This window comes from Lagenorhynchus albirostris, chromosome X (assembly GCF_949774975.1).
Source record: "Lagenorhynchus albirostris chromosome X, mLagAlb1.1, whole genome shotgun sequence".
Lineage (NCBI taxonomy): Eukaryota > Metazoa > Chordata > Mammalia > Artiodactyla > Delphinidae > Lagenorhynchus > Lagenorhynchus albirostris.
In genome coordinates this window covers 4,825,004-4,840,947 of record NC_083116.1, presented here as the reverse complement: position 1 = coordinate 4,840,947, position 15,944 = coordinate 4,825,004, and the positions used below count along the sequence as shown (strand labels likewise).

At 56.3% G+C, this 15,944-nt stretch overlaps 1 protein-coding gene across 6 annotated transcripts in view; it reads right to left on the bottom strand.

The window, feature by feature from the left end:
- IDS (iduronate 2-sulfatase) overlaps positions 1–15,533 on the bottom strand; it is a 32,335-nt gene extending 16,802 nt beyond the window's left edge. For 4 of the 6 annotated variants that reach the window (XM_060137411.1, XM_060137413.1, XM_060137410.1 and 1 more), the window contains exons 1-8: positions 15,319–15,533; positions 14,789–14,925; positions 14,017–14,194; positions 11,385–11,473; positions 9,534–9,734; positions 7,859–8,029; positions 2,443–2,569; positions 333–506 (exon numbers count right to left, since the gene is read on the bottom strand). In XM_060137411.1, coding sequence (XP_059993394.1) covers positions 333–506; positions 2,443–2,569; positions 7,859–8,029; positions 9,534–9,734; positions 11,385–11,473; positions 14,017–14,194; positions 14,789–14,925; positions 15,319–15,403 — 1,162 coding nt within the window. In that variant the 5' untranslated portion in view covers positions 15,404–15,533. The remainder of the gene's footprint in view (positions 1–332; positions 507–2,442; positions 2,570–7,858; positions 8,030–9,533; positions 9,735–11,384; positions 11,474–14,016; positions 14,195–14,788; positions 14,926–15,318) is intronic. The other 2 variants (XM_060137415.1, XM_060137412.1) reach the window with 2 other exon arrangements.
- Between the last annotated feature and the right edge of the window lie 411 nt (positions 15,534–15,944).

Genomic DNA, 15,944 nt, shown 5'->3' with positions numbered 1-15,944 from the left:
AGCACTGATTTGACAGAGCCGGTGCTTCAGCAGCTGGAGATGCTGCCGAGCTGAGGCCCGGCCAGGAGTGAGCAGGTGACGGAGTTCTGCTCACCGGTAAGCAGGCAGCCCCTGCCCCAGTGGAGTCTGCTACCCCCTCCTCTGAGCTCAGAGCACACTGCCGTCACCTCTACGACAGCCCTCCCCATCCTGGGGGCGGCAGCTGCTCCTCTGTCCCTCCCCCTCTCCAAGCCCCTGTGGACAGGGGCCATGCTCGTTAGCTCTGGGCCTGCCACTCCCCTTCCGCGCACAGGAAGGCCAAGTCAAGCAGCATTACTCCTGAATTTTCATACCTGGCTCCACTGATTCTGAGATGGAATCAAAAGGGTCGAGGTATGGGAAAAGCCTGTCGCCTGCCGCCGGAAGCGGAGCCGTCCTTCCCGGAACATAGAACAGCAGGGGCACGCGAGTAGTGACGTCAAAATTGCTGTATTTGGCCCATTCTCCGTGTTCGCCTAGAGCCCACCCTGGTTCATAAAAAGCACACAGAATGACAGAAAAAGAATAATCACCTCGTGGCTTGCTCGTTTCAGTTAGACGCCATTTCATTCCCTGTTGTTAAAGCCAGAGGAAGCAAAACCTGATCGCCTAGAGGGCGCGTGCCACCGAAACGGCCGCTGTGAGACTGTGGCACAACCGCTCAACTTCTAAAAATAGGAAACATAACTTCTGATTCCAGACCCTCAACCTGGATTAAAAACCACCCCCAACCCTCATTTAAAGCAAAAGATAGTTTGAATACCCCGAGATGGAACTTTCCAATCACTGCACGTTTGAGTGCCCTTTTTGATACGAAAAATATAAAAGAGACTGTATGTTGAGTATTTCGTATTAAAAAGTAACCCAAACTACAAAAAGCTGCTGTGCATGGGTTCAAGAAGGCTTCTGTGGTTCGGATGTAGGCAGTCCCAGGAGGGCCTTTTGAGAAGGGCCATTTGTAATCAGCTACAGCTGCCTCCGAACCAAAGCGAGCTTCGAGTGACCCTGCCTTCACGGGGGTGCAGTGGACTGTGGAAGCACCGGGGGAGAAAACTGGGCGCTGAGAAGACGGCCCGGAAGGGGATGGCAGATCATTAGGCAAACGGTGAAAAATTACACCTCCACACTTCACAATACGGGTCTTTACAAGGTGCGAGGTAGGCCTGTGAGAAATGACACGGAGAACTGTCTATGACATTAAGTGGAAGAAACAAGCCAGGCAACGAAACAGGACACAAGCACAATCAATCCTGCCACATCCCACGACGATACGTTACGCACATACACACTCATGACATACAGCCCCATGTATATGCACGACTGAAGGCAGGTGGACGGACCCCCGATCCGTCAGCACCAGTTAGCTCTGGGCAGGTGGGATGAAGGGCAGGGTGCTCTGGCCCTACATGATGTGCTCTGCATACTTCTTTCTCGCTACAGTGAGCACATGCTATGATCTAACACTGTCCCACTTCATATTTGACGATATTAGAGAACTGTTTTCCTGTTTCTAGGTAGGATGACGGCAGTGTAGTTAAACTTCAAAAGAGCCAAATTTGGGCTTCCCTGGTGGCGCAGTGGTTGAGAGTCCGCCTGCCGATGCAGGGGACGCAGGTTCATGCCCCAGTCCGGGAGGATCCCACATGCCGCGGAGCGGCTGGGCCCGTGAGCCATGGCCTCTGAGCCTGCGCGTCCGGAGCCTGTGCTCCGCAACGGGAGAGGCCACGACAGTGAGAGGCCCACGTACCGCAAAAAAAAAAAAAAAGAGCTAAATTTATTAGAAATACTGTTCAGAAAACTAAACCACCTGAGACTGGCTTCAAAACAATTTGGGGGTGAGGGAGGATAACCGGGGTTCACTGGCCTCAAACACACCCTGGCCAAAATTAAAAAGAATTTTTTTAAGATGTTTCCACTTTTGGAAAAAGTGAGAAACTGCCTTAGAAGAGACACAGAGTTGTGAACCCCAGGCTCCTGGCAGAGCGGACAGCGGGGCTGGGGTGGAAGGGGTAAGTCGGGTCTGAGGGCCTTGTTGGGCTCTGCCAGGATTGTTCTGGATCTTCGTAAGAGAAACTAAAACTCCTCCAACCCTCTAGGTTAGAAATGGGTCAAAGGGGCTCCCCACACAAATGGACGGCTCCCGCTGAGCTCACCAAGAAACAACAGTTACTACGAGGTCCCCCCACCCACCCAGCTCCACCACCCAAGGCCCCAAGATGCTTCTTTGACCCAAAAGAGGGCCCGCCTCCATGGAGAGAAGTCCCAGGACTAACAAGGTGGCCATAAAGGCACCCAAGACTCCAGACTCAGGGCACTGCTGGTTCACAAAAGAGAATACACACCTATTTCAGGTAGCCTAGGAAAGTTTCCACAGAAAAGGTCCAATGCTTTGAGCGACTCACCTGGGCATTTCAAAAGGCTTACCGTGATCCGAGGTGAGCGCCACGATCGTGCTGCTCGCCAGCTGAAGATCGTCCAGGGCACTCAAAAGGTGGCCAACCTGCGTATCCAAATACGAAACACAGGCAAAGTAGCTCTGGCGGATTTTCCGCTGCGATTTAAAGAAGAAGAATAGTGAGAGTGACTGCAAGTTAAAGTGCACGGCATACCCAGCCACAGTGCTCGCCTGAGCACCCCTCCCGGGCCCCAGCCCTCGGGTGCCCTTGATGACCTTCTTAGCCAAAACGGAACACTCCATTCCCTGCCATCTCACCCCCACCGCCACCCCATACAGCCACAGCGAAACCCGCACGTCCACAAGGAGGATTCTTTGCTAAGCAAATCAGTTTTCACTTTAGGGCACAGATCACAGCACGTGGATGTACCACTTACTACTCCTTTCTGTCTCCTTCACATACTCTTGTGGGTCCCAGGAGACACCCATGTACACAGAAACTGACCCCTCAGCCTTCCAAAGTCTGCTGAGGGTCACACCAAAGGTACCATATAGCTGTATTCATTTCCTGGGCCACTCTAACAAAGTATGACAGACTTGGCGGCTTCAAACAACAGAAACAGATCGCCTCCCAGTTCTGGAAGCCAGCAGTCTGAACTCAAGGTGTCGGCAGAGCCTCTCTGAAGGCTCCAGGGGAGGAACGTTCTAGCTTCTGGCGGTGGCCACAATCCTTGGCGCTTCTCACAAGGACCCCAGCCATACTGGGTCAGGGGCCAGCCCACGGCAGCATGACCTCATCCTGACCAGTCATACCTGCAATGACCCTGTTTCCAAACAAGGCCACATTCTGAGGCCCTGGGGCTCAGGACCTCCACGGATCTTCCTGAGGGACGCAACTCAACTCTAACAACGGCCGTGAGTGGGCCTCTCCCCTGAGCTCTTCGTAACCCAGTGGATGGCAGCCGCTTCCCTCACAGCCTGTGGCTGGCACGTGCGCTTCCGGCCCAACAAACTGCCCACAGGCAGGACAACGGTGGCGGAGGAGGGAGAGCAGCCCACCCCCCACGGACCCCCCACCCCAGAGCGGCTTCCGGAGCAGATAGGCTCCGTGAAAGAGCCGCAGCCTCTGCTGGGCTGACTCTTCCGCCGCCTTGTCCACAAATCTTAGAGAAAAAGATGAGTCCTCTACCCCTGCCACAGGGGGGAAGCGAGGGAACCGCCGAGCCATCAGACCAGCCCCAGCTTCCGTGTGTCCCAGCTGGTCCTGTCAGCCGGACCCGCGGTGAGAACAGTCATGAGACTCGCCCCCTCTCCCCAGGTGGTGAAGACAATGGATATCCATCTAACCTTCTAGAAGGATTATGCTGAACCCTGGCTACTTCTAGCTTCTGGTAGATAAAAGTCTCCAGTCTGTAACTTGGGGAACTTCAGTCCTCCTGGGGACCAAAGACACCTGTCAGGATGGCTGTGTACTAGTCAAGGGTACGCCTTCCTTCCTATGCGGGCCCCTGGAGACAGGAGAAGCAACAGATGTGGTCGTCAACCTCACTGAGCCACCCGTCCACTGAGGACAGGAATGGAGACAAGAAAAGGTGCATTACTGGTGAGGCCCAGGGACGACCCTGGAGGATGAGCCCTCAAGTCGGCCTGGGGAAATCGGGGGAGGCTTCACAGAGGAGTTAGCATTTGAGGAAAGGAGCTGGCAGTCAGACAAGCGGGGTCGGATGCCCTAAGCAGGGGCTGCAGAGCGGGGAACAGTGTGGAGTCACCGCAGGCCAGGGCACGTTTTGGGCCAGCAAGCTGACCAGTGTGGCTGGAGAGTCACATGGGAGCGCCGGGGAGCAGGACAGGACACTGGAAAGGCAGGTCACGGCCAGATGATACGGACCCAGAGGGTCCATCCACGGAGTGGAGGTCTCGGGTTGGAGGCCAGCAAAGGCACCGAGGTCACCCAAGGAGAGGAAGTGACACAATCTGGGCTGCAGGCGAATGAGGGTCCCCCACCGAGAGCCAGAAGCAGACGCCAGGGGCTCGAGGGGAACCAGCAATAGATCAGCGCTGCGCGCACGGGGCAACCTCCACGGTCGCTCGTTGAAGCGACAAACCAAGACCAGACCACTGCGGTGGTCCACGAAGTGGTGCCGAAGAGGAATTTAGGGAGATGGGGTAGGAGCGGGGGAGGGAAAGGAGCTGAGGACCCCAAAGGGAACGCCAGGTTTCTCGCTAGGCTGGCAGCACGATTCAATGGCACGGAGAGGGCGGGGGCGCAGGAGGAGGAGAAAAGGAAGAGCAGGAACGGCGGTGCAGCCACACGGGGCCTCTACCAACCAGTGGACAGATAGACGCATCTGGAATCAGGAGCGTGGGGCTGGAGAGGCTGTCCCGGGGCTCATCCACAGCAGGCTCGGCGGGCAGGGCTGGGGGCGAAGAGCACAAACAACACGGGGGGCGGCCCTGGGCTTGAGCCCGGAGGGCAGCACCTCCTAAGCAGCTGACACAGGACGAGGCGCCTGCCCTGGGGCCTGCAGTGGAGGGGGCCCAGGAGGCTTGGCGAGGAAGCCCAGGAGCAGACATTTCCAGAAGGCGTAGCTCTCTCAACAGTGAGAGGGCAGCAGGGATTCAGGGACGGTCAGGACCCCCGAGGCTGGATTTTATTTGCCAGTGAGATCAGGGCTGACCCAGATGAGAGAACGCTTAGTGGGATGCAGAGGCAGGAGGCCGCACAGAGGTGGACGAAGAATGAAAGGGCAGTGAGGCCACAGACGCAGCAGAACAGAGCACGTCGCACTCATTCTCCCGTGGAGGGCGGGCGAAGGGGCAGGAAGGGGAAGAAACAGGCAGGGCCCAGGGAGGCGGTACTTCTGAAGATGGGATGGACGGCTGCACGGAAGTTGGGAGGAGACTGGCAAGGAGGGGCAACGGGGTAGGGAGGGGCCGAGTCCCTGCTGCTCTTCTCCTGAGACCAGGGAGAAGGCCCCAAGCTCAGCACACAGGCACGCACAGTTCTGGCTACAAGTGAGGGAGGTTATTTCCAGCTCCCGTTTACCAAGTACCTGCTGGGTGCCATCTGATCCTCCGAGCCACCCCGGAAGCTGAGCATTACCACTTCCATCTTACACAGGAGGACTCCGAGGCTCCGAGAGGTTGATTAACTTGCCTAGAGACACACAGCTGGCAAGGGGCACAGCCAGGATGTGTACCCACGTTCAGCCTGTGCCTTCCCCTTCCTCAGACTGGTAACCAGCCTCTGCCTCTGAAACAGGAAGTATAGTCATCTGCTGAGAGACGGGGCAGAAGAGCGGGGGGGCGGGGGTGGGAGGATGTGGGGGCAGAGGGACGGGAGGGGCTGGAGGGGAGTGGTGAGGGTTCAGAGCAGCTGCAGAGGGCAAGAGGGAGCCGAGCAGAGGACTGGGCATGCAAGCATGTCCCTGCCTCAGGACGCGGGCTTGAGAGCAGACAGGGTGGCCGGACTGTCCTGTGGTCAGGGTATTACAGTCAGGACGAGGATAGAGGGACACGCGTGCTCAGGAGCTGGCGGGAAGAGTAAGTGACCGGCCACGGGGCCTCAGCTATCCAGGGAGGGAGCAAAGCCCAGAGGGGAGCTGGACACGGGGGAGAGGGGGCCACACACCAGTGATCCCCGCGTGGCCCCAGGCTCACGCACGCGGCACTGAGTTAGAGGGCTGACGGCTGAAGGGGGCACAGGACCCAGAGGCTCGAGACCCAGAGCTACAGGCGGATGATGAGCAGGGCCAAGTGCGAGGTGAATGTGGGGCGGGGATCAGCACACGAGTACACCAGGGAGGTCCTCTGGGTCACTGTGAATCTGTGTGTCCAACTGGGCAGCTACACCACCAGCGGGCGTGGTGAGAGGAGGGGCTGAGACAATCGGGAAGGCACCCTCGCCGTGCAGCCGACACTGCCCTAGACACCCCCCCCCCACATTCACTGTGGTCCCCACTGAAAACCTTCAGAGCAGCTGTCATCACGGAAAACCTTCCCCCATCTTGTGTCGACTTTGCAGATAAGGACACCGAGGCTCAGGGAGATAGGATGACTCGTCAGCAGCCATGCAGCCGGTGTGGGGTAACTGGAATTCGAACCTAGACTGGTCAGAGCCAGCGAAACAAACGTGGGAGCTCTGGCATCGCACCTCCCAGGGGGCGCTCCTCCGCAGTAACTGCGTGATCTGGGCAAGTCTCTAGTGTCCTTACCTGGACAACAGAGACAGCAGGCCCCCCGCTAGGGTCCCACAGGGACCAAAGAGCACACACAAAACGCTGAGCACCCTTCCCGGTGTGCAGTCCAAAATGTAAAGGGTCATCGGGAACGACTGCCGCTAACGCGATGTCCAGGCGCAGCCTCGGGGCTGCAACTCCAGCAAACCCCGCTCTCAGAACCCCTGCGGGGGGAAGTAGGAACCCAACAGACCGACGGGCCCGCTGCTTCTCAAACTCTTACCACTGCCACCCGAGACGCAGGGTGGCGCGGCCCTCCTCGCTCAAACCCTTGCCGGCCAAACACAGGGGCCAGAGAGCAAGAGACACCTGGGCAGTCTGTCTGGTTTTGTTTTGTCTCGACACGTAGCCTACGGCAGCGGTTCTCAAACTTCTGCCTGCATTAGAATCACCAGGTGTGTGTTTTTGGAAATGCAGGTTCTCGGGCCCCACTCCCAGCCTCCAACTCCCTGACTCTGAGTGGGACCAGGATGCCGTGCTTCTAACGAGCCCTCGTGGGGGTTCTGACGCAGGCGGCCCAGGAAGCACTGTGAAAACGCTGCCCTCTTCCTTCCCCTGTAGACGGGCTGCGGGAGCATTCACGTGCTAACAGAAAGGCAGGGCTGCGTGTGGAATATTCCAGAAAGAGTGTTGCTCAGCGTGCGCTCTGCGTGCCAGGGAGAGTGGGGTTGACGAGTCACCCCCACGTCACAGCAAACGGACCCCAGACACTGCAGCTGGACAGGGCTGGCCGTGTTGGTGCCCCAGCCCCCTCTGTGCCAAGGCCCCGCTCACCAAGCCACCTCCTGAGAGTAATGGATGCCCGTGTCGGCGTTCCCACAGGGGACCCGCCAGGACCAGCAAACTGAGAGTTCTGGGTGGCACGGGAGTCGCCAACCACCCTACACCTGACAGACTGTCACCTGGATTCAACAGCATCTCCTGTCAGTTAGTGAGGGTCACCCAGGGCCTCTCCCCATGCCAGGCCCACAGCCCGCAAGTCCCCAGATCTCCAGACACCCCCTTCTTTGGAAGCGGAGACGCTGAAGGGGAGACTCTCTATCCACCCAGCACGTTCGCCCCAACCCCGGTGCTCCACAGGCCGCCTCACACAGAGAAAGTTCTCAGCAAGACACAAGGGACAGAGCATGTCCACCGAGAAAAGCACCATCACTCGTGACATCATGCCATAAGTGCCCAATACTTCCCCCAAATCCGTCCTTGATACCTGAAAGTCGGCGGGAATCGGGCCGTAGGGCACACTGAGGTTTAAGGCTTGGACATCCTCCCGCTGCCTGATATCCATCCAGGGGTTGTAGGCCACAGGAGGGAGGCCGGCAGGGACCTGGGGATCAGGAGCTAGGGTGATGTTCTCCAAGGGATACAGCTTCTGAAATTCCTTGGGGGGAAAGCACACAAAGCCATCGGGCCGTCACTCTTCCGGCAAAGGCACAAGGCTGGGCCCCTACTGGTGTTTACGCTGCCTCTCCTCTAAGCCTGTGATGCGTCTACACAAGTACCTCCCCCACTTGAAAGGCACTCTCACGAGATGCCAGTGGTAATGAAACGAGTTGGCTGGTTTCCTACAAACCGAGCAGCGACAGCTCTCTTCCCTCATAGAGACCGATGCCCTCTTCTTCCCGTTGCCACCTCCCCTCCAACTAGAAAAGGTGTGCAGAGGTGTGGCCAGTTCCCCAAATCAGCCTCACGCTCAGAAATTCACTGGGAGAGCACACAGGAGTCCGCACACAGCCCTACTCACGGCTGCAATTACTGCAGAGAAAGGATACCAGCCACAGTCAGCAAAGGGGATTGTCACAGGGGGTATCTGGGGGAAACCAGGCACAGGCTGCCAGTCTTCCCCCGGTGAAATCACACAGGATGCGTGCAATTCCACCAGCAACAAGCTGTGTGACAGCATGTGTACAACGCTGCTGCCAGGGAAGCAGAGGCTCGTGAAAGCCTCAGCACCCAGGATTTTTACTGGGGCTGGTCACGCAGGCACCCTCTGCCTGCACACATCAAAATCCCAGACTCGAAGCAGGAAAGGAGGGGTTTCCGTGAACAGCTCAGGCCTAGGGAGCCACTTGGCAGCTCTGGGAATGGTGGGAACACTCCCGAGATCCAGGTTCCCAGAGGCCAGGCCAAGGGTCAACCTCAGGAGCAGGCCTTTCAACGGATCACAGTCAGGCCTGGTAGGTTAACTCCTTCTGCACGAGAGACAGAAGTTGGTCTCACTCCATCAAGCGGGGCTGACAGCTCCTGCTAGGAAGGTGAGATCCCCTGGGCCAATCAAAGCGCGACACTCACAGCATCAAAGAGCACGTCTCTGGTCTCCACGCCCATCGCAAGTGACGGGCATGCTTTGCAAAGTCAAAAGGGTGGGCTGCTCAGGCTCGGGGAAAACATGATAGGAAAAAACTGAAAAATATTCTGAAAAAGAAGAGACTACATACTCTAACTGATACACATGCAAGTGCAGGATTCGAGCCTCCAACGAGGCACATGCTGCCCTGTGTTTCAGGGCTCAGGGGGAAAGGCAGTTACTGAAGAGGGCTTCACATCTCCTGGAATTCTGTACCAAGGACCGCCACTTACTGCAGGCTTCGGTGGCCAGCTCTGCATCCCTTTTCCGTGATGACTCACTAGCCAACCCAACATTACTCACTGACTTCTAGCGAAAAACCCTCCAGTGGAGGAAGTAGAAGCCAAGCGTTTCTAACAAGATTCCTACGTGTCCTAAGTCTACTTCTTAGCCTTGACCTCTGAAACCCATCTTCATACCACTGAGTATACTAGTGCCATCAGGCGTCCCTGGTGACAAGGGATGGCAGGACGTGGCCACCTTCACTATGACACAGCTGTCGCAGCTGTGCTGGATCAGCCGTCAGCCAGCTCTTCACCTTGGGGTATCTGAAGGGGATGTGCGGCTTATGATAGCCCACAGCCAGGAAGAAAGGACTGCCAGACGTTTTCATCTTTCCCAACAACCGTATGGCTTGCTCGGTGCTCTGCTTGTCAGGCAGGGTGCCCTCGGGCACATCTGCCACATCCACAGGGCACAGCAGGTTGGCATGGAGTTCTCCGTCTGGTCCCCTGCAGGTCTTCCAAAACAAAACATACAAAGTCAGCTTTTTAAGTGCAAGAAATAGAAGTCATGAAAGTTCCCCACAATGGATTTAACGTTTATATTTCGAGCACATTAAGTATTAGTCATCCAGACTACACGGGCACATAGAAGTAGAAGTAAAACAGAGAAGCGTTTCTTCTTTTCCAGGCAGAGGCCAGAAATCCAGCAGAACTTAGTTCGCTTCTCGTTGTTCATTCTCTGTCTCTAGGTCATAATTAATTAAAGGAAACCGAAGTAAACTCACGATCAAAAAAAAAAAATCTGTCTCTAATTCAACAATAAAAAAACGTAGACCAAGGACTTGAATAGATATTTCCCCAAAGAAGATATACAAATGGCCAACAAGCACATGTAAAGATACTTCACATCATTAGTCATTAGGGAAAGGAAAAAAAAATCTGTTTTCAATTTCAATGACAGACTAAAGCTTATAAGTGACAGGGTCAGAGTTAACTAGATAAAGTGACAGTTCATGGAATTTCCAGATCCTCAACTCCACCATGCACAGGATGGAACCTACCGCTTCGTTTCTTAAAGTGGCCACGTCGGCCACAAGGCCAGTTTCAGTTTTGACCACGACTTCTACCTCACAAATACCCAGGGGCATCTCACCGAGGAGCATCCTTTCACAGCTCTGCCCTGTCCACACCGCCCTGGGCAGGGCAGCCGCCATCTGCCCCCCTGCTCACGTTCACATGGTCTGCAGCACCGCCAGGGATTTGGTGCAGTCAGACCCACCGTCTTGAGAATGACGTGGGACATGGGCACAGGGACCTGGCATTTGTGAGACTACTAAAAGTAGCAAGATGACTTCAGGGAACAGACGCATTGAGATGGGGTCTTCCGATCTCATTCTCTTAATACTCAAGCCACAAGCCAAGGGCCAGAGCCCGCTGGCTTTCACTGTATTCTGAAATGAAAGTTGTCATGAATTTAGAACACTTTTCTGCACCCCACCAACCTCCGCAAATCCACACCCTTCTCCACACGATGGCTCTAAAATCCTCTGAGAAACATGTCATTTCTCAACACTCCAGCTGTTTTCCTGAATTTCTTAAATGTAAGTTTTAGTTGCATTTATACATCGGGGGCTCTTCTGAACCGAGATTAAGTTTCCTTATAGATTCCTTTTTTTCGTAATGCTTTAAAATTTTAAAGCCCCTATCAAAGGTCTCAACACCTGAACATATCCATTAGGCCCAAGACAGACAGACAGACAGATAGACGGAAAGCCTTTCTCCCAATCTGGGCTGAGGTGCTTAGAGCACAGGTCTCTCTTCTTCCTTCCATGTCTCGGCATCTCCTATAACGAACCCTCTGCACAGAGCCTTATCCAGAGTGAGCACGAAGGAGCCATTAAGTGAGTCTTGCACACTACAGCATAAGCTTCTAGAGCAAGGCATCCCTGCCGGCTTCGAAAATGCAGCCACCTCTCCACTGGACCTAATGCTCAAGATCCCAGCGCTCATCCCTGCCAGGTCATGATCACAAACCAAACCCACAAAGTCCACCACGTAACCAGCTGGAAAGGACGCACGTGCTGCACACACAGTAGTTAACCTGAATTTGCTAGGCAGGGAAGAAGAGGCTCCTCTTCAGACCAGTACCCCTTGCATGGCCTTACCTTGGTGTTTTCGTACTTTTCAGAGGATGGATGATAAGGTGGAACAGACCAGCTATAGGGAGAGTCGTCACTATGATTGGAAGACACTCCTTGAGGGGGAAGAAGGAGGAAAGTCATTAAATAAAGCATGGCGAGTCCCTCAATGCCCTCCCCCACCAAAATGTACACTTTGTACACAACTGGGAAAGGGCCATCCCCTTCTTTTGGCCTCAGTTTCCTCATCTATAAAATCAGGAGCCTAGGCCAGATGATGAGAAGTGCCCACGAAAACCGACCCTCTGGGCTTCTATCTGAGTACTGAGCCCCACCCTACAAAGGGGGCGGCAGAGGCAGGGGCACAACCATGGCTGGCTGGGCAAGGAGAGGCTCCGCGAAGGGGGGTGCTTTGCCGGATGCCAACCAGACACGAGACAAGGGGGCTGGGGTTCGAACCCCGACACTGCCTTAGGACGCCAGGTTCAGTGCTCTCTCATGACGCAGAAACCCACCCGTTTACAGTCTACCTGGGAAGACAAAATAACAACGTGCGACACTGGGGAAGGACTGCCAGCCGTCTGGAGAGGAGAAGTGCTGTGTGAGTGAGGGAGCCCCGGGCACAGAGGGGACGTAGGTCCGGGGAGGGCTGGCGGCGAGGGCTCTGGAAGGAGGAACCGCCTATGCAGATGAGCCGGGAGGAGCCGAGAGGGTGGCGTGGGCAGCGCCACGGGAGAAGGGCGTCACCAGTACGGGGACACACGGGGACTCCAATGACGAGCACCTGGCCAGGCAGGACTGGAGGCAAAGGGGCAGCGGGCGGAGGGCTTCTCAACCCCACAGGCACAGTGGAAGCGCAGAGTGGGCTGACAGACCTGGTCCAAACCCCCGCGCTGCCCCACGTGCCCGTGCAATCTCGGGCACGCTCCGCGAGCCTCCATTTCCTCCGCGGGAAATGACGCCGATGGAGAACCCACCTTGCCTGCTGCACCCAGCAGGCCTCAAGCAGGCCCCTCCCCGACACAACAGGGTCTTGAGAACAAAGACCCGCTTGAAAAATGTGTCTCCAGGAGGGCTGCAGGCCAAGTGTTTGCTCTCGGGCTAAGACAGCCCCACAATCTAATTATCCGGGGTAAGGAGGCCAGGCGCCACCCCTCGGGCCCCGTCAGGCCTCCCTTCCTGAGGCACGATCTCCCCTCTGCTGTGTTTGCTCCTTTCGTCTCTCTCTCAAGCTGTGCTCAGGCCACAGTGTCAAGGTGTGAGCACCAACTGCAGAAAGTTCTACTTGCACTTGCTGGCGACCTTTTGGCCACACAGCCTGACAGATCTTCCAAACTGGGCCCAACTTTGCGGCCCCTCGTGATAAGCGCTTCTCGGGGCAGAGCTCAGGCTCTCAAGGCTCCCCCACCGCACGCTGCCCTCCAGCTTCCCAGAGGAGGAATCGGAGGCTGGGAGAGGTTGAACGATTTGCCCCAGGTCCAATGCACACCTAAGAAGTGGCAGAACTGGGACTAGAACCCAGGGGCCGGCATTCCCGGTGCCACTGCCCATCAGCGGTTCACTCTGCCTCCAGAGGTGCTCATCCCGGCGGAATGCGGCACAGAGGAGACCTGAAAACAAGTGGGACTAAACTACAGTACATGTCTCTGTTAGACCACTGTCCTGCCATTAAAAGTGACGGCACGAAGTCACCATGCAGGAAAATGTTTATGTCTAAAACACTCACAATATAGCTGTGCATCACTGGTGGTACAGTGGCGAGCACAGCTGCCTTCCACAATATAAAGTTGTATATCCAGGAAAATCTCAAATCAGAAAAATAATATGCCCAGAACCAGGGGACGTCATCACAATACAGCTCTCCTTAATGGTGCAAATACAAGCAATTTATGTTCTTTTTTTTTTTTCTCTTTTCTGCCGCGCTGCGCAGCTTGTGGGGTCTTAGTCCCCGACCAGGGATTTAACCCGGGCCCTCAGCCGTGAAAGCGCTGAGTCCTAACCACTGGACTGCCAGGGAATTCCCAATTTATATTCTTTAGTTCATACTTCCCTTTTTGTCCCACAACTTTCTGTCAAATAATAATGCCTTACTTCAAGTTAAAAACAAAAAAGTTTTAAACTCTCTGCTTCAGCATTCTCATTCTGGCATTAAAGAGAGCCAGTTTAGCTGGCAGTGTTGAAGGTCAGGACTGGGTGGCTCCTGGCACCCTAGAGACCCTGGGTACCAGCTTACCCTCCTCTTTCTGACCTAATTCACAGACAGCGGGCAGGCAACCCCTGCCAGCTTACAGCCTCTTCACTGGGCAAGTCAGCAGAGCTGCCCTGGTCTCACTTCACTGCCAGGGACCCCGGGTTACAGGGGGTCAGGCGCAGAGCTGGACGCCCAGCCAACACTCCCCTCCCCCGCAGCCAGTGCCCTTCCTTCCCCCCACGCAGCCAAAGGAACCAAACAGCACCGTGACTAGTTTCCAAAAGGAAGAAAAAGCCCTTCTACCCTTTTTCACTTTTGGTGAGAACACAAAGCCAAGCTGAGAAGTGATATCCTGCACGAAGGTGGCAGCGACTAACCAGGTGTCCACCGAGCCCCAGCCCCAGGAGGGGACCCCCTTCCTCAGACACGAAAATGGAGAGAGCCCAGACTCGGAGGGGCAAGCAGTACCAGGATGAAAGACTTTTCCAACCGACATGGTCACGTAGCCATTCTCCTTGAAGTACTGGGGGATGGTGGAGAAGTTTCCAGAGTGTGCCCTCCAGTAGGAGTTGAAGTCATACAGGCGGGTAGTGTCTGGTCTCCTCCCGGTGAGCAAGGACACGCGGCTCGGGGCGCACACGGCTTGCTGGTAGGGAGCAGAAGCAGAGGGACACGTCCTCAGAGGAAAACAAAGTCTGGGAGCTAAAAGGTAACCAGGCAACCTCCCAGGTCCTCGGCTAACAGCTTGGCGGCTGAGTCATGCAGATCTCAAAGCCAGCCAGCAGGATTTGGGCCTCACCCAGCCGCCAGCAAGAAGTCTTCCCCGAGAGAGGAAGGCCCCAGCCCCTCCATCCAGCAGATGACTGTGTCGTTCTGCATGATGGCATCTCACGGGTGCCCGGAGCAGGCAAAGGTCTAGGGAGCGGCCCCATGAAGGGGCACAGGAAGGAGGGCCGCTGTGGCAGCATCCCCTCCTTCTCAGCACCAGGCAACCTCCAGTTGGGGGAAGAAAGGTGGGCAGGACCAGCCTGAACACAGTATACCAGGGCACACCCTCCACCCAAGGAGAAGCACCCCTGAAAGGCACAAGCTTCCTTGCCAGTGGACAACCAGGTTTGTTCAGCCGCCATTTCCCAAACTGTGCTCCCCTCTACTAAAGAGATGCCTGGCACAATGAGTACCATGCCCCAGCCCTCAGTGCACGAGGCACACACCCACACCCAGAGGTGCCCAGACATACCTGGGCAAAGGCATTCTGGAAGAGGAGGCTGCGGGAGGCCAGCTGGTCCATGTTTGGGGACCTTATGAGCTTGTCCCCGTAACAACCCAGGGAGGGGCGTAGGTCATCCACGATGATTAAAAGGACATTCAGAGCATCTGCACAGGAAGGAGGGGCTTCAGTGAGATCACCTGCACTGACACCCAACCCCCATCCGGGGTAGGTGCTAGGGTACCCAGAGGTCCAAGGCTGGCCCCAGCACCTTGACAACCCAGCCAGCTACGCCAGGGAGGGTGGAAGTGGGTGCACAGAAGAAGCCCCAGTCCGGGGTGGCAGGGTTAGGCTTTGGCCATGGCCTCAAGCCTGGATGAGGGAGGGAGAGAAAAAAGAGGGCGGGAGGGAAGGATGGTGGGTGGGTGGGAGGGAGGGAAGGGAGGAAGGATCGATGGAAGAAGGAATGGTAGGAGGGAGGGAGCGAGGGAGTTAAGGATGGAGGTAGGCAGGGAAGTAAGGAGGGAGCCCCGCAATGTGGGCGAGGGCGCCGGAGGCACCTGTGGCCGAGCTGCCCAGCGCCGCGGATCCGACGGAGCCCAGGACCAGGCCAAGCCAGAGCAGGCCCCCGCCTGGCGGCAGCATTTTTGCCCCGGCGCAGCCGCTCCGGGGCAACGATGACAGGTTTTGGCAGGAGGGTAGGGCCGCCCCCGCCGCCTGTCGCGCGTCGTAAACCCGGGAACCCTGCCCGACGCGGCCGCAGCCGGCCGCATAGGCCGGCGCCCCGGCCCGAGCACGAGTGCGCCTGCGCGAGATCCGGGCCACAGGGGGCGGAGCCGAGGCTCCCGCGCAGCGCCTGCCCCGCCCACCGGGCCGACTCACTGGTTGGGGCGCACCTCCCGCGTCGGGCAGGTACTTGGGGAGTCTTCCCAGGTGTCTCCAAAGATTTGCGTTGCAACCACTGTCCTCAACCAGCAGTTTGCCGCCACTTCGCCTTTGCTCGTGCTATGCGTTTCACCTGGAGGCCCTTCCCTTCCCTCTTCTCTCTATAAAAGTCATACTTTTCCTTGCAGACCAGCCCAAATGCCATTCTCCTTCCATGAGGCCCTTTGAGAACTCGCCTTCCTCCATCTAAAGGGACCCCCTTGCTCAACAAATACTTACTAAGTACATCAGATATGTATAC